At 40.8% G+C, this 23,450-nt stretch overlaps 1 protein-coding gene across 1 annotated transcript; it reads left to right on the top strand.

Moving 5' to 3' along the window:
* The first annotated feature begins 26 nt into the window (after positions 1-26).
* On the top strand, positions 27-22,614 carry ALKBH1 (alkB homolog 1, histone H2A dioxygenase). Its single transcript, XM_061429599.1, has 6 exons — positions 27-247; positions 1,270-1,378; positions 4,977-5,139; positions 17,019-17,109; positions 20,376-20,569; positions 21,449-22,614. Exons 1-6 carry the CDS (start codon positions 65-67, stop codon positions 21,876-21,878), a joined length of 1,170 nt encoding a protein of 389 aa, XP_061285583.1. The 5' UTR covers positions 27-64; the 3' UTR covers positions 21,879-22,614.
* Positions 22,615-23,450: the final 836 nt, after the last annotated feature.

The raw sequence follows: 23,450 nt of genomic DNA, 5'->3' as shown, positions 1-23,450 counted from the left end.
GAAGAGCCTGCCTAATCCGGAGCACGGAAATCAGCTTCCGGATCAGGGGAGGCTTGACAACGAGATGGGGAAGATGGCGGCGGCAGTGGGTTCCGTGGCGACGCTGGCGGTGCAGCCTGGGGAGGACGCGTTTCGGAAGCTTTTCCGCTTTTACCGGCAGAGCCGCCCCGGAACCGCAGACCTGGAAGGGGTCATCGACTTCTCCGTGTCCCACGCAGCCCGCTGTACGGGACCTGGTGCCCCCAAGGTACGGAGAGAGGAGCGGCGCGCTCGGAAGCGACGGTCTCGATGGGCTCAGTAGTTTTGGCTCTGGGACTTAGTTACTCGTGACATGTGGAATCTTCCCGGACCAGCAATTGAACCTATGTCCCCTGCATTGGCAGGCGGGCTCTTAACAACTGGACCACTAGGGGAGTCTCTTAAGATATTCTTAAATGCCAGGAAACCTTCATAGGTCCCTTAAAAGTTTAATTTATAAGTAATTAACAAGGGTAAAAAGTTATGAGTTTCGGTTAGAGGTTCCATCGAAAAGAGAACAACTATGGTGCTTTTAGTAAACAAAATTCCTAGTGTTTTATTGAAAGATTTTTTTCTGATTAGGGCACTCCAGCCGGGTGTTCCTCAAAGCCCTGTTTAAACACCGTGTTCAAGTTCCTCACAAGCATTATTGTTAGTCCTAACCAAAGGTAGTCTGTATACCAAACACCTTTGATAATTCAGAATCTTATAAAAAATCACAAAGGTGTGGTATCGTAGGAGAAGATAGTGTTAAAGGTCAGCTCCTCATAACGACTTCAATTTTGTATAGCTCTGTTGTGTTTGTTAGTACATAGATGAGGAAACTGAGGATCTAAGATGTTAAGTAACTTATCTAAGTCTTATATCAAGTAAATGGTAGAACTAAGTTTGTTGTTGTGCAGTCGCTAAGTCGTGTCCAACTCTTTGCAGCCACGTGGACTGCAGCATGCTAGGCTCCTCTGCCCTCCACCATCTAGAGTTTTCTCAAATTCTTGTCCATTGAGTCAATGATGCTACTAACCATCTCAACCTCTGCTGCCCCCTTGAGTCGGCTCTTGGCATCAGGCGGCCAAAGTATTGGAGCTTCAGCTTCAGCAGCATTCCTTCCAGTGAATATTCAGGCTTGACTTAGGACCCCAAACTTAGGACTCCTAACTGCCCCACATCAGAAATGCCTTTAGAGGTTTGAGATTCTCACAGTTAACCTGTGAAATAGCTTTAGCCTGCTGACTTCTGTTTGCTTCCTGCCAGGTGGTGAAATCCCAGTTAAATTTGTCCTCAGTCAGTGACCATGATGCACTCAGAGCAGGACTTGAGCCGGTCAGCAAGTGGCAAGCCTACGGACTCCAAGGCTATCCTGGTGAGTTCAGTTGAGCTCAGAAGGCAAAAATTACTCAGAGTTTGTCTAGTTTTGGAGAAGGAGTAAATAGACAAAGAAGAAAACTAAATGTACAAATGTTCTGCTCCCAAACCCCTCCTGAATTCTTCCTTGTCTAAGATGTCCGTTTATTTGGCTAGAATAGGAGTCAGTAATGCCTGCCTTATAGTGCAGGAAGTGACAAACCAGGTTCAAACCAAAGATCAGAACAGTGGCTCTGGGCTCCCTGCCGCAGCTCTGAACAGAAGAAGTACTTTGAATTGATAAGAGTAACTCATCATGTTCACTCCAGTCAAAAATCCCTACATTCACAAATGATGTAACAACTTAAAAGCTGTTGCTGTTATCAAGACTGAATTTTTGAATAGAAAACTACAGTTAATGAAATCAAAAGTCCTATAAGGCGAAATAATCTAGATTTTTGAATTTCAGTGATGTCAGGTAGAGAGATTAAGATAATAATGAAAAGTGGGTAACGTTATTAACCTTTTTTCTAGGCTCATGGTGCCATTGTTGATTAATTATCATGAACCATTTAGTGTTTTTCAGCATTGTTTTATATAATTCAAATAAATTTTTAATTAAAGTGTGTTCATTGTTTTTTAGCATAGACACAATGCTGTTGCATAAATATAATGCCTTATTTGGCCAGACGATCTTACATCTCCATTCTGTACCTCGAAGACATAAAGTTAACATTGCACTTGTGATTTCAAATGCAGGTCAACAGCAAGAGAAATTCCTTTAAAAATTTAGTTTTTGTTGTTCCAAGAGCCAGGTCTGTGTTACAGCTGTTAATACATTATGACCACTGAAGTGTATGTGTTGCCATTGTGGGAAGAGGTAACAACGTTCACGCTTCCATAAAAGCCCACATGCACTTCTGTGTCTGAAGTCACAAAGGAAACAGCTGAGTGGTGGCTTTTACATATGAAAGCATTGCTCTTCGCGCATTTGGATAAAGAGCATCTGTCACCAGTAGTGTTTTGTGCCGCTTTTATTCCTGAAGGCGGCCTTGACCTTTCATGCCTTGCTCTTGTGTTCATGGCCACGTTTACCAGATTGTTCAGACTGAAAAGTTACCAGCCCCAGTTTGGTTTTCTGCTGTGCGTGTTGGAATATAGGCATACCTCATTTTATTGTGCTTCACGGATAGTTTTATTTCTGTACAAACTGAAGTTTTGTGGCAACCCCGGATTAAGCAAGTCTTTTGGCACCATTTTTCCAACAGCATTTGCTCACTTTGTGTTTCTGTCACATTTTGGTGATTCTCGTAATATTTCAAACCCTCCAGCAGCAAAAAGGTTACAGCTCACTAAAGGCTCAGATGATGGTTAGCCTTTTTCAGCATTGTTTTATATAATTCAAATAAATTTTTAATTAAAGTGTGTTCATTGCTTTTTAGACACAATGCTATTGCATAAATAGAATACAGTATAGTGTAAATTTTATTTGCACTGGGAAACAAAAAATCTTGTGACTTGGAATACTCGCTTTATTGCAGTGGTTTAAAAGTCAAAGTATCTGAGGTATGCCTCTACTTGGTATTTGAAGTTTTCTGGGATTTCACACTTAGGCCACATCATTTGAGTTGGTTCCTCATTATGTCCTTAAAGACTTTATTCTGTCTTTCCTGCCATCATATAAGCTGCATTTAATAGAAGTACAACGTCCAAGACATGGGAAATGAGTCTCACCTTACTCTGACTTGATCAGAAGGATTATGTTTACTTCAGGATCCTGCGTATTCTAAAGGAACCTGAGTAAACCACAAGCTGTCCTTACAAGAGTGAGCAGGAAGGTGATGGGTCTGAAGACCAGAGACTGAGTCTTGGGTAGGGTAGACCTGAGGGGGACCATGATAACATCAAACATTATCCTACATAGAAACAGGTGGAAAGCAGTGCATACTGGGGATTAAGGTCTGACACCAGACTCTGGGTTCATGTCCTGGCTCCACCACTTCGTACTGTGTGATCTTGAGCAAGTTTCTTAATTCTCTTGGCCTCAATTTCTTCATATGTAAAATGTGTCAAAAGATAGTACCCACTTTATAAGGATAGGATTCAATGTGAGTGTACATGTAAAGTACTTAGGTCAGTTTCTGGCACATAGTAAATGCTCAGTAAATGTTAGCTACATAGTTAGAGGCATTTATCAAGAAGAATTGAAAACTGATTTGTGGTTGCTGTGTTTTAAGACCTAAGACCAATGCATGAAAAATTAAAATTAGGCAAATTTTAACTCCATAAAACAGCAGTTGTCTGGAACTGACTGCCTATAAAAGTGTTTAATTTCCTGTCGCTGTTCAAACCTGAATTAGATCGGAAGTATTCTTCGTTTAATGTGATACCTTTAGGAATATTGTAATATTCTTATTTTGTAAAGTAGTGGTGATAACAGACAGTCATTTATTGGAAAATTTTCTCATATCTTTTTTTTTCCCCAAAATATCAACACTTCTATCATTCTTAAATTATTTGGAGAATTTGACTTATACGTGAAATGCAAAAGTGACCTCCGCACTTCTCAGTGAGTGTTCATTCCTGTCCTGAATTTTAGAGGAAGAGGGGTGCCTTCTGTTCAAAACCACTCTCTTCACCTTTTGATCCTGCCTTTTACCCCTTCCAGCTTTCAAGACCTCCCTGTGTTCCTTTTCCCTCTCCTATATTCAGCCAGTTCCTTTCTGCTGGCTCTTTGCTCATCATCTGTAAGCATGCTTAGGTCTTTCCAAACTCTCCCCTTATTCTTCTATGGCTCCTTCTCAGCCTTTGTTTCCCTTCATAGCCAGACTTCTAAAAGACATTATCTGTATAACTATCTCTACTGCTCTCTCCAGGTGCTTCTTAGAACAGAGTTTTTCATCTGTCTCTAATTCTTAAGAAAGTGCATACAGTGTATGTTTGTTGAATGTTGATGAGTGAATCGTTACCTGTGCATATGATTCCAGTTGGCATTGTTACTTCTCTTTTACAGAGGAGAGATGGCGAGGTATTTGCATACTGGACAGATGTCCATACTGTCTTTCTTCCCTCTTATAGTAGTCAAAGATCAAAAGAGGCAGAAATCACAACAGTCGTTTTAACTGAGATAGTTTAATAGTAAAAAAATAATAATTAGTTAGATATTAGAAAACAGAAAAGGCAAAAAGGTAACACTGAGATATCAGAGAAATAGTAACTACAGGAAGCAGCTTCCACCTCTGTGAATGATACTTGGTGAAATTTGAAGGATGACTTGGCAGTTTTAGTTCTGAAGTTTCCTTTGGGTTAACACAATTAATAATTGTGTAATACTTGTTTCTCTTGAGAATAACCCAAAAAGCCAGAGATAATTGCATAGTGATAGATGTCTGGCAACCATCATCAAAACAGCTTTTTATTAACTTGAAGGAATACCTCTTCCTCTAAAACTGGAGTGTAGGAATGAAAACTTATGTTTATGTGTAGAAGCATTAGCAAAAGGAGGTGTGGAGTAAATAATAAAGTAGGGGATAGAAGGATGTCAACACAAATAAATGATCTGATTAACTGACGGAGAATTTCCTCCTCTTCTTTTTCTCTCGTTCATCTCTGTATAGGGTTTATTTTTATCTCAAACCCCTTCCTCCCAGGTTACCAGTGGCACTGGGTAAAGCAGTGCCTTAAGTTATATTCCCGGAAACCTAATGTGTGTAACCTGGACAAGCATATGACTAAAGAAGAGACCCAGGATTTGTGGGAACAGAGCAAGGAGTTTCTAAGGTAAGTCATACAGTTACAGTAAATCATTAGTATTCAGCTCAGGTCATCACAGGTCTTTAAAGGAACTACTCTATAATAGTTCAGTGAAAGTAACTGACCTGCTTTTTTTTTCTCTAATGTCCACTCAAATACAGCACAGTTATATTCTTTCCCCCAGGAACATTTGGACAGACGCTTTGACAGTTATAGTAAATTGAGATCCATTTTAAACATTAGCTTATCATAGCATAGATAATGAGTTCATCCTCGTTAATCATTAGATAATCCATTTTTATTCAGCTTCACCCTTTTTTCTGCTTGAAGAGAGTTCCTTTGAAGCCTTATAGTATCCTGAAGAGAGTAACACTAAAAGCCTTCTGCTCTCCAGGATGAAGTCAGTATTACTTTCTGTTTAATGGTGGCCAGCTGTTCTTCATGAAAACTAGTCTTTGTACCTTAATGTTGTTTCAGCTTTCATTTATTCTACAGATATTTTTTGAGGGTCAGTTGTGTGCCAGACATGATGCTAAACATTGGAGATACACAGTACAAAGATAAACAAGACCCTGTCTCGGCACTCAGGAGTGCATAGTCTATGGCAGGAACTCAGTATCAACAGGAATAAGATAATAGAGCTCAGAAAGTGTTAGAATAGATGTTTATGAAAATGCTGTGGGGAATCAGAGGACGAAATAATTCTTCCAGGCAGGAAAGAGGTGTCAAAGAAGGAAAAATGATTTTTTAATTGGGCCCATTATCCTCTTTTTTTTTCTCTATCCATTTGAAATGAATCTTCAAAAACAATTAGGTGTTTGCCCGTCAGAATAGTAAAATGGCTGTTTGGGGTAGAGAGAGCAGCCTTAACAAAGGCAGAGTAACGTGTTCCGTGTTACAGGAGCACAGAAGGCATGCATTCATGTGTTTATTCCACAAATGTCCGTTGGGTTTCTGCTGTGTCGGATTCTGTGCTTAAGTGTTAAAGATTCAAGACAGAAAAGACACAGTTCCTGCCTTCAAGGAATTGTAGGTTAGTCATAGACAGAGATATGTGCACATATAATTAAATACAATTTGGAAAGTACAGGGATAGAGTTTGTAAGATAATGAGTATGGTCAAGTAAGTGGCTAGATTGAAGATGGAAGATGCTTCCCGAAAGTCCTAAATAGGATTGGCAAGAGATGACACCAGAAAGGTTGGTTAGGGCCAAGGGTAGTGATGTAAAGCATTGGTTCGAGAGTCCGATTGCCTGGGTTCCAATCCTGGCTCTGCCAGTTACTGGCTTTGTTGACTTTTAGCAGTTTAACCTTTCTATGCCTTGTAGTAGTAGTCTTTTCCTCATGTAACAGTGTTAGGATTAAACAAGATAATAAATGAGAATTCCTTAGAACAGCCTGTTAAAATCTTTGTATCAGTTTTGTGTGTGTTGTTTGGACTTAATTTTCAGAAACTATGTCATATTAATTGTTTAATGATACAGTTTTCAGAAACTATGTCATATTAATTCTAACAAGGAAATAGATGATTTTCTTAAGCTGAAAGGAAAATAACAATAAAATGCATTGGTTTTCCTTTAAAAATCCTCTTGGTCTGTAGGTTATGTTACAAACAAAAGCAGTGTGGAAAATCCTGCTATTAAATACGTCTTCTGTAGAATTCAGAGCAAGTAAGGAGAAGGCAATGGCACCCCAGTACACTTGCCTGGAAAATCCCATGGACGGAGGAGCCTGGTGGGCTGAAGTCCATGGGGTCGAGAAGAGTTGGACACGACTGAGCGACTTCACTCTCACTTTTCACTTTCATGCATTGGAGAAGGAAATGGCAACCCACTCCAGTGGTCTTGCCTGGAGAATCCCAGGGACGGTGGAGCCTGATGGGCTGCCGTCTACGGGGTCCCTCAGAGTCAGACACGACTGAAGCAACTTAGCAGCAGCAGCAAGGGAAGATCCTAGCTGAGTGAAATTAGAGAGCTTAGAGTTTGTTAACTAAACCAGCCTCTGTTTTCAAAAAATTAATTTTTGTTTGTTTGTTTCTAACAAATGATTCTCTTGAAATGCCAGTTGTCATCTTCCAAGATAGCTCAGATGAATCTCTGTAATAAATCATCCCGTAAACAATGGTGAGATACTTTTTTTTTTGGTCTAATAAATTAGAAAAAATACAAAATGTGATGGTATACCTTCTGTTGTCAAGGGTTGGGAGAAATTGATATGCTCAGACATTGCTTCCAGCCCTGAAAATCAGTTAGGGCCTACTTTTCCTTCTGTCACTACAGGATAGATGCTTCAGTTTCCTCATCTGGGAAACAGAGGGATTGGACTGGAATAGCCATTCAGGGTGGCTGAATCATGGTCAGAGTCACCTAGACAGTACATGCCGGTTCTCCCACGTTCCCAGAGCGTGTCAGAAAGGGAGAGGTTCTGTGGTTCATAAAGATTTCCCTAGAGATTTTGGTTATCTACTGTTACATTCACAGTAAGAACCTCTGAATTAGAGGACCTCTAAGAATCCTTTCAATTTTAACTTTCTAGGTTTCTGTGGTCGGGGCAGAAGAAACTTTTAAGTAGAAAATGAAATATTTGGGATATATAACCAAAAATAGATGTGTTCACAAAATTAGGGCACCCCAATTTTATGTTTTGTTCAGTTTGTTGTCAGTGAATAGTGTAGCTAGAGATGCTCACACACAGTCCAGTAGTTGGGTGTAAGCATCTTTATTGCAGCATTGCTTGTGAGGGGAGGATGAGAAACAGCTGTCTGTCGGCAGGATTTCACCTCACCTGCGTGTCTCTCTGTGAGCAGCTTTATTACAGCATGCTTTACAGTGGAGGGGAGGGGATGAGACACAACCTGAGTGTCAGCAGCAGCAGATCAAACATGATAGACCCCAGTAGTAGCATCAGGCACCATACAGCCACCGAGAAATCTCAGCTCCAGCCCTCCAGCAAATACAGTAGCATCGACAGTCGTGATGAATAAAATCATTCCTCGGTATCTCCATCACATCCACGCTGGTCTAAAGCCACCGTCACTCAACTGCAGTGGCCTCCTAACCCGTCGCCCTGTGTCTGCTCTCGTCTCTCTCCGGTCTGTTTTCAATACTCATCTTTTATAGTTCTTATCTGCAGTACCGCAGTTCAGTTCTGATGCTCATCATCCAGAATCAACACAGACATCACAAGTTAAAGGCGTGGTCCTTAGCCAAAGTCCCCTCACTTCAGACACCACCTCCGAGTTTGGGAGACCCCCAGTCTGTGCACACTTCTGACCAACTGGGTACAAATTCAGGGGAGTTCCCATGTCTTGGAACCTGTGATCTCCCTTCACTCAATAGAACAATTAACAAAACTCAAGAAAGCATTACACTTATGATTATAATTTTATTATAAAAGGTACAGATCAGGGCCATCCAGTGAGGAGACTACAGAGTGATGTCTGGAAGGATCCTGAACGCAGAGTGTCCGTGACCTCTTCCCAGGGAATCAGGACATGTGGCGCTCACAGGAAGCTCCCCCGAGGCCTAGTGTTCGCGGTTGTAATTGGAGTTTTGCCCCTTGAGCGTGATTGATTTGGTCATGATTGAACTCGGTCTCCCTGCCTGATACCACTTTCTAGCTTGACAGGCCCACATCCCGAGTCATCGCCTTAGTATAAATTCAGGCGTGGTCTTAGGGTCCATAGTGAATAACAGATACTCCTATCCCTTCCCTGGTGGCTCAGACGGTAAAGCGTCTGCCTGCAATGTGGGAGACCTGGGTTCGATTCCTGGGTCAGGAAGATCCCCTGGAGAAGGAAATGGCAATCCACTCCAGCACTCTTGCCTGGAAAATCCCATGGACAGAGGAGCCTGATAGGCTACAGTCCATGGGGTTGCAAAGAGTCAGACATGACTGAGTGACTTCACTTCACTTCGTATCCCTTCCAGAAATTCCAAGGGTTTAAAAGCTTGCCCTAAAGAACCAGGGACAAAGACCAGTCAGATTCTTTGTGTACAGTCCCATCACACTTAAAATCAAATGTCTTTATCAAGACTATAAGGCCTACATAATCTGACTCTCCCACCTCAGCTCCTGTTCTCTTTCGTTTATTCTCCAGCAGTCCTGGCCTTCATTCAGTTCCTTATACACTTTAGACGTACCCAGATTCTTTGTACAAGCTGTTCCTTTTACCTAGAAAGTTCTTTCCTAGATGACCAATCAGTGGATTGCTTCCTGTTGGTCTTTGTTCTGATGTCATCTTGTGAGATGATTCCCTTATTTGGTTAAAAATAGCACACCACTCCCCACCCCCATTTCCCTTCTTTATCCCTTTGCCAGTGTTTTTATTCTCTGGTGCATGGTAGTTACTAAATAAATATTTGTAGAAATAATTGGTTAATGGATACTTTTTTATACCTCTTGAATTTTTTTGAATATATTATCCAAAAATAACTTCAAACAATAGGACAAAGGGAAAATGTATATTTAAATAAAACAACTTTGCTTTATTTATTTCATAAGTTAGCGTATGCAGTGCTTTGTATCCATTTTTGTATTCAGTGTATGTGAAGGCTTTTTTCCATTGATATTTTCAGTACGGAAGCAGAATTAATCCCTTGCCCTTTCTTCTTCTTTAAGACTTTGTTTATGATGCTGTTATAGCATGTATCGTAGTGAATCCCTGCATCTGCCCCTTCTCCTCCCACTGTTTACCCTGCCCCACCCCCAGACCGTGAAAATTTTGTAGCCTTGGTGCCAACCACAGTTCTTTATATGTATTATAAGGTGCTGAGTAAATATTAATTTTAAGTAAATTGTTAGCTTCTCTGCTAGCCCAGTAAAAGTATAATGCTAAACTTGAGAATGGTTGATGAAAGACTGTATATAGTATCTTTCCATCTTATTTTCATTCATTTATTAAATAATGTGTATTTATGCTTTAGGCAATACTTGGTGCTAGCATAGATATGAAGATTAAAACTCAGCCCCTGCCTGTGAGGAAGAGACTATTTAAGGAGGAATTCAGGTACTTTCATATTTACAGCACTAAAACTGTATGCTTTAATAGAGGAAGCTGCAAAGTTCTGTAAGGGAGTGAGAGATTGAGTCCAGGATAAAGATTTCCCCGAAGAAGTGTTTAAACTGTGCGTGAAAAAGCAAATTAGAAAAATAGAGAGTCGAGTAGGAGAGGAGAGAGCATCTCAGAAAATTGCATGGTCAGAAACATAGCCATGAAAGGTCCTTGTAGGAAATGCTTGGAGACAAAACGAGAAAGGTGAGGACCAGATTATAAGGGGGTTTCCATGCTGTATAGTGTTGATGAAAAATTAATTGATCTAAGAAAGAAATGGAAATATTTTATTTGAACCAAGCTGAGGATTATTACCTGGGAATAGCATGTGAGAAAGCTCCAAGAACTATTCAGCTGTTAGAAGTCAAGGCATAGTTGCTTAAGTTTTCTGAGACAGAGAGCTGTGTATGAAATGATGGACTGTTGACAGTTTACAGAGTCTGTTTCTACGCATCCCCTTATAAGATCAGAAAGGAACGTTATCTTTTAAGGAGTTATCTTACTGATGTTGGGAGAATGTTGCTCTTTATATGAGCAGGTATTTCTGCCAATGGAGGAGGTTTGATCAATGCATAATACAGATACACAATGCATAGTAAGGGGGAGAAAGGGAGCTTAAAGGCAAAGAAATTTGTTTTATGTTTAAATTTTTCTTGTCTTGTCATAAAATACAAATTTTTGTCACAATAAGAAAATGTGGACTTTGTCCTTGTGAATGGGGAATTCAAAATTAGTAATAGATTTTTCACTTCAGAGAATTTTTGTGGCAGTGCAGAAAATGGACTGCAAATTTAATCATTGCAGAAAGCACAATTAAGAATTTAGCTTACTAACGCATGCAAAAGATAATGCAGGCCTGGTAGAGACATTGTCTATAGGACTTGGTAAGCAGAAGACTATGAAAAGTAACAGAAAAGTAGTTAAGGATTAAACACAGATTTCTAAGTGGCAGGTAGATTAAGTTTGGGCAAAGTGGGGGGTATTCCAGATTTATTGAGATATGATTGACATATAACATTGTGTTATCCAAGGTGTACAACATAATGATCTGATACATGTATAATTTCAAATGATTATCACAGTAAATTTCATTAACATCAGTTACCTCACATTGTTAAACAATTTCTTTTTCTTGTTTTAAAAACATGTCTATTCTCGACTACTTTCAAATGTACCATTCAGTATTAACTATAGTCACTGCGCTGTACATGGGCTTCCCAGGTGGCGCTAGTGGTAAAGAACCCTTGCCTGCCAGTGCAGGAGACACAAGTGGGTTTGATCCCTGCGTCAGGAAAATCTCCTGGAGAAAAGAATGGCTACCCATCCAGTATTCTTGCCTGAAAAATTCCATGGGCAGAGGAGCCTGGTGGGCTACAATCCACGGGACCGCAAAGAGTCGGTATGACTGAGCACACACGCTCCTCCAGAACCTCTCTTCCAATGACAGGTTTTTATCTTTGACTACCTTTACCCGTTTCATACACGCACACCCCCGCTCCCCAGCACCTCTGGCAACCACCAGTCTGTTCTGTATCAGATTTTTTTAGATTCCACATAGAACTGTGATCATGCAGTATTTGTCTTTCTCTGATTTATTCCACTTAGCATAATGCCATCCAGTTTTATCCATGTTGTCACAAATGACAGGATTTCCCTTTTTAATGGCTGAATAATACACCCTACTTTGTGTGTATCACAGTTTCTTTATCCATTCATCTGTCATTGGAAAGGCAGAAGAAAGAAAGCAACTTAGGTTGTTTCCATGTCTTCGCTACTGTAAATAATGCTGCAGTTATTTAATTTTGCAAAACAGTGTAGCAATTTCTCAAAAATTAAAAATAGAACTACTGTATGATCCAGCAATTCACCTTCTAAGTATATATCCAAAGGAAACAAAATCACTATCCCAGAAATATATCTGCACCTCCATGTTCATTGGAACATTATATACTGAGATTTTTAATGGAAAAAAGATTGGAGGAAGAGGAAAGTGAGCAAAGATAATCCTTAGTGTAGTTTGGGGCTTATTGTTTTTGAAATGCCTGTGGAGTATCCACATGGAGATGTCTCTGCCTTTGGAAATGGAGAACTGAGCAAAGTTTAGTGAGAGCAAACTTTGAGCAAAGTCAGGTGAGAGACAGGGATATGGGAGTTACACAGGAAGACCATCATCATAAAGCAGTGGGAGTGATGTGGCTTTTTGTTTGTTTTTGTTATGAAAAACATATAGAGAAAAGGCAGCTGGGCCTAGGAAGCATCAGGTCTGGGTGAAAAAAATTACTATTGGGAGCCAAGGTAGGAAAATGTTTCCAAAATAAGACAAGGACCAAGGCTTAGGATTTGATGATTAAATGGTATCATTGAAACTAGTTTTTGTAGAGTGTAAGCAAAAGTGACATCTCAGTGAGAAGAGAGAGTGGGGGCAGCTGATATTGAGTCCTTGGGATGATTTAATCGTGAAGAGAAGGAGAGCTATGGAGCAGACAGGCAGGACTTAGGGTACCTGAGTAAGAGGTTGTGTGAAAAGTGTTTTTTGTTGTTTTTTTTCTTAAGTTTGTGGAAATGTTGAACATTTTTTTATAGGATCAAGAGGAAGAAACAAATAAAAAGGAAGGTTGGAAATAAGAGAAGAAAGATAATAATGGAGAAGGGCCTCAGAGGCTACATCAGGGAAATGGGAGAGAGTGTAGGTGAGAACTGGCCTTAATGGAAAGAAAGAAAACCACTGCTGAGACCAGGAAGGAAGGACAGAGTAAGGACTTGACACAGTATAGAGGTGTAGGAGAGGGAAGTTGAAATCATTAACTGGATCCTCTGAGTGGGCCTCTGTGTTCTCTTTGTCCTGGAAGGGAGTAGGGGCAGGACTGAGCACTTGAGACAAATGGTGAAGGTTTAGAACAGAAGGTAGAAGATGAGATAAAACTAACATTTACAAGATAGCCAAAGGGTGTTAGAGTAGAATTGGATGTCCCTTTGCTCTGGTTTACTGAGAGATTCAGGTTAAGAAGAGAAACAAAACTGTAAGTACTCAAATACTGAAAAACTGGAGTTCCAGGGACCTGAGATGCAACTTTAGGTTTAATGAAAGTGAGGGACTAGGAAAGGAAGAAGGACCGAAAGCTGTGGTTGTGGAGGGAGATATTCAGAGTGGTGAAAGACAGTCCCTAAATCTTTAAAAATGATTGGAGAAGCAATACCTGTAATAGGATATTGAAGGTTTTCTGTCATAAGCAACTTCCAGATTTCTGTCCTAAGTGAGAACGTGGTTCACTCCCTTGAGGCAAGGAAGAAAAAGACTTCAGTGCTTACCCACTGCATGGAGAGCGGGCAAGCAGGACAGGACTTCATTTCCACACAGTTCAGGTTCAGTTGAAAGCAGTGCTGTAGAACGAGACTGCTGAGAGAAATGCTAACACTTACATAAGGGTTTTCCCCTGACAGAACCTGAGCACAGTGCTGAGTGGGCATTCAGCAGAGGAGAAGGTGCAAGCTCTGCCCATCAGTCATCTGCTGGCTGCTGCCTGAAGGGGCAGCACGTTTCTGTTAGCAGTGAGCACCAATAATTAGGGTCATACCTGCTTGAAAACCTTCTTCTGGATAATTGGGTGAAGATTTAAAGTTAGGTTAGATGGCATCGTTCCCTGCATTCCTTCGGGTGGGTGAGCAGCTCCATTGCCAGTAAGCCTTCTTGGCTTCTTCCTTTTAGGACAAGTCAGGCTTAAAAAAAGAACTGCCCACCCTTCCCTTCATTAACCCCTCAGTATTTTCTGCCTGAAAAAGATGTGGGAGCATGTGAAACCTGGTTTGAGCCTAATACTATTCACAATGTTCAAATGAATTTTTTGGAATCTTTATTACCCAGGAGGCCCATGGGGACCAGAAGAGTCCCTGCTGCTGCTAAGTCGTTTCAGTCGTGTCTGACCCTGTGCAACGCCATAGACGGCAGCCCACCAGGCTCCCCCGTCCCTGGGATTCTCCAGGCAAGAACACTGGAGTGGGTTGCCATTTCCTCCTCCAATGCATGAAAGTGAAAAGTGAGAGTGAAGTCGCTCAGTCGTGTCCAACTCTTAGCGACCCCATGGACTGCAGCCCACCAGGCTCCTCCGCCCATGGGATTTTCCAGCCAAGAGTACTGGAGTGGGTGCCACCACCTTCTCCAGAGAAGAGTCCCTAGGTGCTACTACAAAAAGAAATGTCTAGCACAGGCCAGTCCTGCTCTCACATCTTGAAGGCAGTTGTTACAGTGATTGTTGCTACCTTCCTTCCAGAAATCCTATACAAAAGCAAGAATAGAAGTCAGGTTTTCAAAAGAGGATATGAAATAAGGGGTAGAATTTCATACCTGCATTATATAAACACACATATGCACATTTTCTCCTCAAAATGGCACACTCAGAATTAATCTTTTACTAAGCAAATTTTAAGCTTTTTTTTTTTTTTTTTTCCCTTCTGTTATGAGAACTGGAGTTAATGCCTGTGAAAGTATGGCTCTTAAAAAAAAAGAAAAGAAAGTATGGCTCTTCTCTGGCTGCTTTTGCATCCTGGACTGGTGCCCCTCTATAATATTCATATAGGACAAAACCCAAAGCCTTTTCTATAGTGATCAGTTAAGGTAGAAAGAGATGTTCTTTTTGGTTTCCTAGAAAAACAAAAATTTTTAAGTTCATGTTAGAAGCTATATCTTCATGCTTGGTTGTTACTATAATTTTTATTGTTTTACTAAGACCATAAACTCTGTGTTGGTTATAATAATGTATACCCTGTTCTTGAAGAACATTAGACCCCATCTTTTGATGAAAAGCAGTTTATTGGTATTACCTCAAATGTCTAAAACACCATCAAATTTTCAGAGCTGCCTTGTTACCTTTATTTGTACAGATCAGTCTGGTTTGGGGGTTCTTTGTCAAGAATAAAATGATCTCTTATTGAGAGAAATAAAAGGTTGTGTGTGTGTGTTTGGCTAGAATAGTGTTTCTCAAAGTGTGGTCCCTGGATCAGCAGCATCGGCATGGTTTGAAGAAGCCCAGTGCCCAGATTTTTACTGGAGGATGGTACATAGGCAATCTCTGCCTGACAGGTACCAAAATTCACACTCCCAGAAGGAAGGCATGTGTTCAGCATAAACTGTATTGTTTATAGAGACACCATAGGAACAGTGTGCTTGGCCAAGGGCCAACCTGAGATAGTCTTTTCAAAGGATAGAAGTGGGACCTGCTAGGTCTCTCTTCTTCACAATTGTGCGAAATAAGTTAGTATTTGATCCATTTATTTTATTTAGTTACTGATCTTGGTGTTGGGGCTTCCCTGGTGGCTCAGTTGGTAAAGAATACGCCTGCAGTGCTGGAGACCTGGATTCGACACCTGGGTTGGGAAGATCCCCTGGAGGAGAGCATGGCAACCCATTCTAGTGTTCTTGCCTGGAGAATCCCCATGGACAGAGGAGCCTGGCAGGCTGCAGTCCATGGGGTCACAAAGACACGACTGAGCGACTAAGCACACACTGGTCTTGGTGTATGTCTATGTTACAATGTCCTTAGAATGTAAACTCTTTGAGGACAGTCAGCATCTACCCTGTAAGCTATCAGACATCAAGATGAGTGCCATTTACGCTGTGAGCCTATAATAAATCCTTTGCTTCTGCTCACACTCTCCCTATATTGCCTACTACATCACTTCTTGTTTAAATGCCTGCTGTTCTTCAATGCCATATTCAACTCCCCAACTTTACCATGAAGGTTTAACTGATTAGACTGTTGACTTTGAACTTTCCTTCTTCTGATTCTGGTGGTCTTGTGCTATCCATTTTAGTGCTAGATTTTATATGGCCTTAAAATTTCCCCTCATTTCTTCTTACACTTATCTGTCATCTCCTGTCAAAATATAAACTCCTTAAAGCAGTCCAGTCTTTTCTGCTTTAAAGAGTAGTGGTTCTTAGATTAAAAAAAGAAGATTGATTAATGATGTAAATTACATAGAAAAACTAAAATGATTAGGCTTAGCATTCTTGTATTTTTAGATATTTAGAGGTAAATCAAACAAGCAGGCTTCTTTAGAAAAAGAGTAGTTAAGAAATTCTCTGATGGTCCAGTGGTTAGGACTCCATGCTTCCCCTGCTGATGGCCCAGGTTCAGTCCCTGGTCAGGGAACTAACATGCTGCAAGCGATGCTGTGTGGCTAAAAACTAAAAGAGTGGTTAACCCCATAGATTTGATTAGATTATAATTGCAGAAAGGACACCTCCATTTTATAGAAACCTCTTGTGGTTTAAATAAGGTAATGTTAGAAACCAAATCAATTAAAGTGGCCGTTAATTGTTAGCTAAGCCTCAGGTTTTAAGTTGTTTTGTGGGGTTAAAGAAGGTATGTTAAACCAGTAATTTTTTATTGTATACTGTATTTTGCCAAATTTTTCCCCCCAAGCTGCAGTTCCAGGAAGCCACCATCATTCTAGACATAAAGTAGCTGTAATTAATCATGTCCTGCTTTCAGCCAACGAAATTGTAAATGTTGTATTAGCCAGATTTTCAATTATCCATAGGACTCTGTCCCATTTGCCCTGGACAGGTAAAGACATTTCTGTTGTCATTTTATCATTATTGATATTCTGGAGACTCACCCTTTAAAATTGATCCCATTCAGCAGAGGATTTAGAACCAAGGATTAGGAATTAGAAATGCTAGCATATTTTTGATGGTATTATATTCTTGGTCAACTCATTCATCTGTTCTAATTTCTCCTGAGGAGATCTTGGCTAACTGCTTATATAGATACCAAATTTAGACTCCAGGATCCATGCAACACACTATTGCTACCATTTGCAATGAATAAATCATCTTTTGTCTCCAATTTTGCAGGTGTAAAGAAGTGAATAAACGGAGACCCCGCAGTTTGCTAGAGAAACTACGCTGGGTGACCCTTGGCTACCATTATAACTGGGACAATAAGGTACTCAGATTTTCTTGCTAATTCCATTGATTTTCATTTTTATGCTTCTTGGGCCCACATAGTTTGACTTCTTTCTGGCTAAGCTTAAAGTATCAGATTATCCATTTGTGGGAGGGTTTCTTTAATATATTCCCTCCTTTAAAATCCTTTTGATACAGAATCTGAAGAGGAATGAATAGTTTATCAAGAGAAAAGTACTTTTTCATGTGCTCTCAGATTATATTATTTCATCAGAATCCATTGATGCTTTCTCTGGGGAGGTTTCAGGGATATAGGTATTTCTTTCCTGTATTCATGAGGAGTTTTCAATTATAATCTTTAGTTCCATTGTTATTTAGTGTTTGTTGATTATTTATTTTTTACATAATATGTGCCTGGAGTGAAAGAAGCTCCATGTCCTTACAGTGTTCTCTTCCATCAACTCACAAAAGAACTTTCAAAATCTAGATTCCTTTGACTGCTATATAAGGTCTGTGCAGGGGAGAGATGGGAAAGAATGTCTACAGTTAAAGTTCCATGTTTTCTTGAGGTACAATTTCTTCTTTCCTGACCCTTGCGCTTCGGAAAATGCCTCCTTTATCCCTGACATCTCAGTGCCACTTTTCTCAGGTGTTTGCCACCAAAAGGACTTAATTCTGAGGATAAACTGAATCAAATTGGCATGAACCATCTTCCTACTAACCAGTTACTTAACAGCTCTGTAGTTTCAGTCAATCCAGCTTATGAATAAATTATTAACTACTCAGTAATAAATGTTGCTCAGAACTATTCATGATATAAGTCTTATTTTCAGTGATACAGCTTTAATGGAAAACCAGACATCTGTATTTGGGGAAATGGCCATGTGGTTTTCTTCTGGTTAGACAGCCTGGATTTGAATCCTGCCTTCAATATGGCTAGTGTCTAACCTCCCAAGACGATTGTGAGGATTAAACGATTAATGCCTTTATAGTGCTTACAGTAGTGCCTGACTGTTCTAAGCAGTTAAATTCATTAACACAATAAATGTTAGCTTTTTGGTTTTTAAGGTACTAGTTTTATTGTAGATACTGTTATTTCCCAAGGACCTCAGAGTTAGCCTCACTTACTAAGAAAAGCATGGTGTGAAAAGAGTCAAAACACACTGAATGGTTCATCAGAGAAAAGTGGAGGAGAATTAAGAAGCAAGAGCAGTGCACAGGGAATTCGGTCGGGATAAAAGCCCAAAAGCTGACTGTTCTGTTACAGCAGAGGCGACCCAGTGCTGTAAGTAGTTTGTCTTGGACTAAAGGAAGGACTAAAACGAAATGGTAGAGAAAACCTTCTCTGCTGCTGCTGCTGCTGCTGCTAAGTCGCTTCAGTCGTGTCCGACTCTGTGTGACCCCATAGACGGCAGCCCACCAGGCTCCCCCGTCCCTGGGATTCTCCAGGCTAGAACACTGGAGTGGGTTGCCATTTCCTTCTCCAACGCGTGAAAGTGAAGTCGCTCAGTCGTGTTCAACTCTCAACGACCCCATGGACTGCAGCCCACCAGGCTCCTTCATCCATAGGATTTTCCAGGCTAGAGTACTGGAGTGGGGTGCCATCGCCTTCTCCAAAACCTCTAACTACACTCATAATTTTGAGAAATTAAATAGGAGCTCTTATTTGTAGTACAGGAAAAAAGAGAAGAAAAAAGTAAAACAGATTCCAACTGAAGAGGCTTGGCCATCCATCAGAGACTTTCAGAAAAGTCTGATTTTTCTAATCAGATCTGAGGTTGATTGAGTAACAGGAGGACTGAGAGAGGAGCATCAGATCAAGGAGAAGTGTCGGCTGCTGCTGGCTCACGAAGCCCTCAGACCCGGCTGCTGCCTTGTTCTCAGAAATCGTGTGTGTTTTGTATGGAGAGTGTTCTGGCCTTTAAGAGTTGTGAGCCTTAGGTACAAAAAATAGAGGCAGTTCAGGAAGGTAAGTGCGGAAAATTACTTCCATTTTAAGGTCCTGACTTGACCATAGTGTAAGTCAGTTTAAATGTTTTGAGCATGTCAGCCCATCAGATTGACCATTGAAATCACAGGAAACTATGTTGCAGACTAGTTCTTAATTGATACACTTTCTGCCTTCTGTCCCAGGATCCCATCCGGGATACATTACATTTAGTTGGCATGTTTCCATAGGTACCTCTTGGCAGTGACAGAGTTCTTAGTTGCCTTTTTACCTAAGAGAACTCTCATGTTTGGGATTAGAGTGGGGCTTCCCTGGTAGCTCAGCTGGTAAGGAATCCACCTGCAATGCAGGAGACTCCAGTTCAATTCCTGGGTTGGAAACATCCACAGGAGAAGGGATAGGCTACCCACTCCAGTATTCTTGGGCTTCCCTGGTGGCTCAGCTGGTAAAGAATCCGCCCGCAATGCGGGAGACCTGGGTTTGATCCCTTAGTTGGGAAGATCCCCTGGAGAAGGAAAAGGCTACCCACTCCAGTACTGTGTCCTGGAGAATTCCAGGGACTGTATAATCTGTGGGGTTGCAGAGTCAGACACGACCGAGCAGCTCTCAGAGAGAGGTGTGATTGCTCTGTACAGCTGACCCCGTGCGGGGTGAATTTGCCGGATCTGTCCTCGCGTAGCGTGGTGCCTACCATATCACAGGTGCTCGGTGTTTTGAATTGGCTCAATATCAGATTGCTGGATGCCTCAAAAATGTGTGGCTATTAAGAAGACAAACTTTTACTTTTGTGTATAAAAAGCTTTATGTATAAAAGAAATGGGCTACAAGGATATATTGTGCAACACAGAGAATATAGCCAATACTTTATAATAACTACAAATCGAGTATAATCTAAAAGTTTTGAATCACTGTGTTGTACATCTGAAACTAATATAATGTTGTAAGTCGGCTATACTTCAATAAAAAAAACTTTTAAGGGCTGTATTAATATTACATGTGGTAGGGAACAGACTTACGGTTGCCGAGGGGGAGGGGGTGGGGAAGGGGGGAATGGGAGTTTGGGGGTAGCGGTGCAGGCTCTTGTATATAGAATGGATAAACCAACCACAAGGTCCTGGACAGCACAGGGCACTATATTCAGTAAACCGTAATGGAAAAGAAGGTAAGAAGGAAGTAGGCATAGGTACAACTGAGTCACTTTGCTGTACAGCAGAAACTGACGCAACATTGTGAATCACTCAGTCAACGTACTGCATGTAAATTAGGTGATTTTAAAGTGGTAATTAATCGTATGCCACAGTTTTCTCTTTTCCTGAGATCATTGTTTATTTTTCTTATTTTCCCTGCTTTTATCAAAGAGATACTCAGCAGATCATTATACACCTTTCCCTTCTGACCTGGCTTTCCTCTCAGAGCAAGTAGCTGCTGCCTGTGGATTTCAGGGTTTCCGAGCTGAAGCAGGTATCCTGAATTACTACCGATTAGACTCCACACTGGGGATCCATGTAGATAGATCTGAACTAGATCACTCCAGACCCCTGCTGTCATTCAGGTGAGTTGGGTCTAGGGATTTTGAATTACCTTTTATCATTTTATTCCTTTTTTATAAAGCATTTTTAAGCTTAAGTAAATAAAAACATTAAATTTTTTAAATGAGTGAACTTAATAATCTTTCACTTCTGGGCATCTTAGAAATGTACTGTAAGTAAAATTAACATCGACTTTTTGGGTAATGACCAAGTTACAATTAATATTTCTGTTTAAGATGCATGGATTCTGTCTTTCATAATGAGAGGTATTGTGAGTGTCTGTGGAATAGATGAGTGGTAAAGACCATAAGGCAAAGGGAGCGATCTTTTTGAAATAGAGAAGAGGAAAGCACAGAAGCCCGAGTAGTTTACTCTGCTTGTCTCCCTGAATGTAAGTTTATATTTTTGCAGAGTGCTACATCTCCAGAGGAAAGTGCCTGAACAGAATCTTCTTAACTGCCTTATCTTTAAAATGAACAGAAATGATAAATATCTAGTAAAGAACCCAAATAAATTTTTATTTGCTTGTTTAATTGCTTCAATCTATTTTACAGTAGTTCTGTGGTCTCTAATAAGTTTAAATAGCAGACCATGGACTAGTCGCTCACAGACACAAACCAGAAAAGAAGGATCTTAGCACACTTTAAAAAGGAGGACTGGGGCTTCCCTGGCAGTCCACTGGTTAGGACTTGGTACTTTCATGGCCATGGGTCTAGTCTCGATCCCTGATTGGGGAATTAAGACCCCATGAGCCACACAGCACACACACACCCCATCCCAAAAGGAGTATTTGAAGCAATGAGTATCATGCCGAAATTAGAAAACTAGTGCAGCTGGCAGTTAACTTTCCCAACCGTGGCTAACAACAGAAACTTACTACTGCGTGGTGTTTTACTTCACAGCTTCGGACAGTCTGCCATCTTTCTCCTGGGTGGCCTCAAAAGAGACGAAGCCCCCACCCCCATGTTTATGCACAGTGGTGACATCATGGTGATGTCAGGTTTCAGCCGCCTGGTGAACCATGCGGTCCCGAGGGTCCTTCCCAGTCCAGAAGGGGAAAGCCTGCCTGGCTGCCTCAGGACGCCTCTCCCAGCTGACCTCCCCAGAGACTCGGTGGTGGATCCCTGTTCTGTGGAGGACTGGCAGGTGTGCGCCAGCTACTTGAAAACTGCTCGTGTTAACATGACTGTCCGGCAGGTGCTGGCTGTGGGTCAGGACTTCCCTTTGGAACCCATGGAGGAGAATAAAAGAGACATCGCCACAGAAGGTTCCTGCCATCTGGATGATGACAATAGCCAAGTCAAACGAGCGAGGTTAAACCCTGACTGCTGAGACTTGGAGAGCCCATTCTTGTACTCCGGCAGGTTCTACGGGAAATGGCTTTGCTGTTTTGTATTGCCATCGACTTTAGCACCAAGACAAGCCGAAAACAGAGACAGGGAAAAACTCATCATTGATCACACTGTTGCCTTAGAACTCATCCTGAAGAGGAAGCTGATTAACCACTTTGTTAGAGAAGCATTTGACATTGTCCAGTCCTGGTTAGGCTTTGGCGCTAATGCACGGAGAAGTCCGAGAAGGTCTGACTTTCCACAAGAGCCTTCTCAGCCTTGCCATCACCTTTGAGCGAGGTAGAAGTGCGTTTCCATGTCTCTGGAATCTTTAAATACCTCAAGTTTTGCTGATGGGAAACATTATTCTCCTTTCACCACCCTATCTAGAGATTTGTGGTAAAATTGTGGTTCCATGAACCGACCATTAGTCTTACCTTAATTCCAATCAACGTTGAATTCTTTGGACTTCTCTGGTCTTCACAGAAGAATCCTATACATATAACTGGAAATCACACCTCCTAGAAAAGAGATTAATCACAGCTATGTCTCTTGCCTAAAAGGTAAACACACATACACCCAAGGAAAGAGGAACAGTAGTTTCTCCAGATGTCTTTTGGGTCTGTAAACACTTCCGTTGGCTTTTAAATGCAATTTTAATTGTTGGACTAAAAAAATGCTAAGGGTATTCTATAACTGTTTTCTCCATGAATAAACTTACTCAATTTTAAATTAAAGATCGGTATCTGTTTTTGAGGGTGAATGTATCTGGGATTAGTTTTTTTCCTATTTTCAGTTGCATATTGTTCATGCTATTGAAGCCCTCTAGCTGTTTCTGCCCTAAGTAATCTTTGTAGCTGTCTCACAGGAGAGAATATTCCTTGACATTCTAGTCACTCTTTTGTTGTTGTTGTTGGATTATAGACAGTGTGGAAAATGCATGAAGCCCTGAGTTTTAATCTGTGTCCCCCCACTACTCAGTATATCCTGAGCCTTTAAGTTACCTTATGTTTCTCTGGACCTCAGTTTCCTCTTTCATAAAATGAAGATAATGTTCACTACCATCTTCCTAGATGGATGTTGCTATGTCAAACAGTAATGGAAATTTAGTGCCCCTTTCTAGGGACATGATATTGCCAATATCTTATTACTGTATAGACTCAGAAACACCCCAGCTTATCTGTGTGGATGACTGACCAGAAGCTGCTTTGTTACCTGCTGCTTGCGACACAATTTGCCAAACTTTGATTTCTCCTCTGTCCTGCCCTTTTTTTTTTTTTCTTGAGTGTTAAATAATTGAGTTTATATTGTAATCTTTGGTGGGTTTTTTTTACAGGAATAAAAATTAACAGATTCATCCTTTATGTGTAGCTGGATTCTAAAATTAGTTCATAATAGGATAATTTTATATAATTAAAATTACCACCAAGAAAAAAAATCCCTTAAATTTTCCGTGATATATATTATATGAACACTGTGTGCATTATGTGTGACTCACTGAAAACCAACATGTCATTCAGTAAATCAGCAGTCAGCTTACCCTTCAGCATTTGAATAGGTGGTTCTTTAGTCA

This window comes from Bos javanicus, chromosome 10, assembly GCF_032452875.1.
Source record: "Bos javanicus breed banteng chromosome 10, ARS-OSU_banteng_1.0, whole genome shotgun sequence".
Classification (NCBI taxonomy): Eukaryota; Metazoa; Chordata; class Mammalia; order Artiodactyla; family Bovidae; genus Bos; species Bos javanicus.
This window is presented reverse-complemented; position numbering and strand designations above follow the sequence as displayed.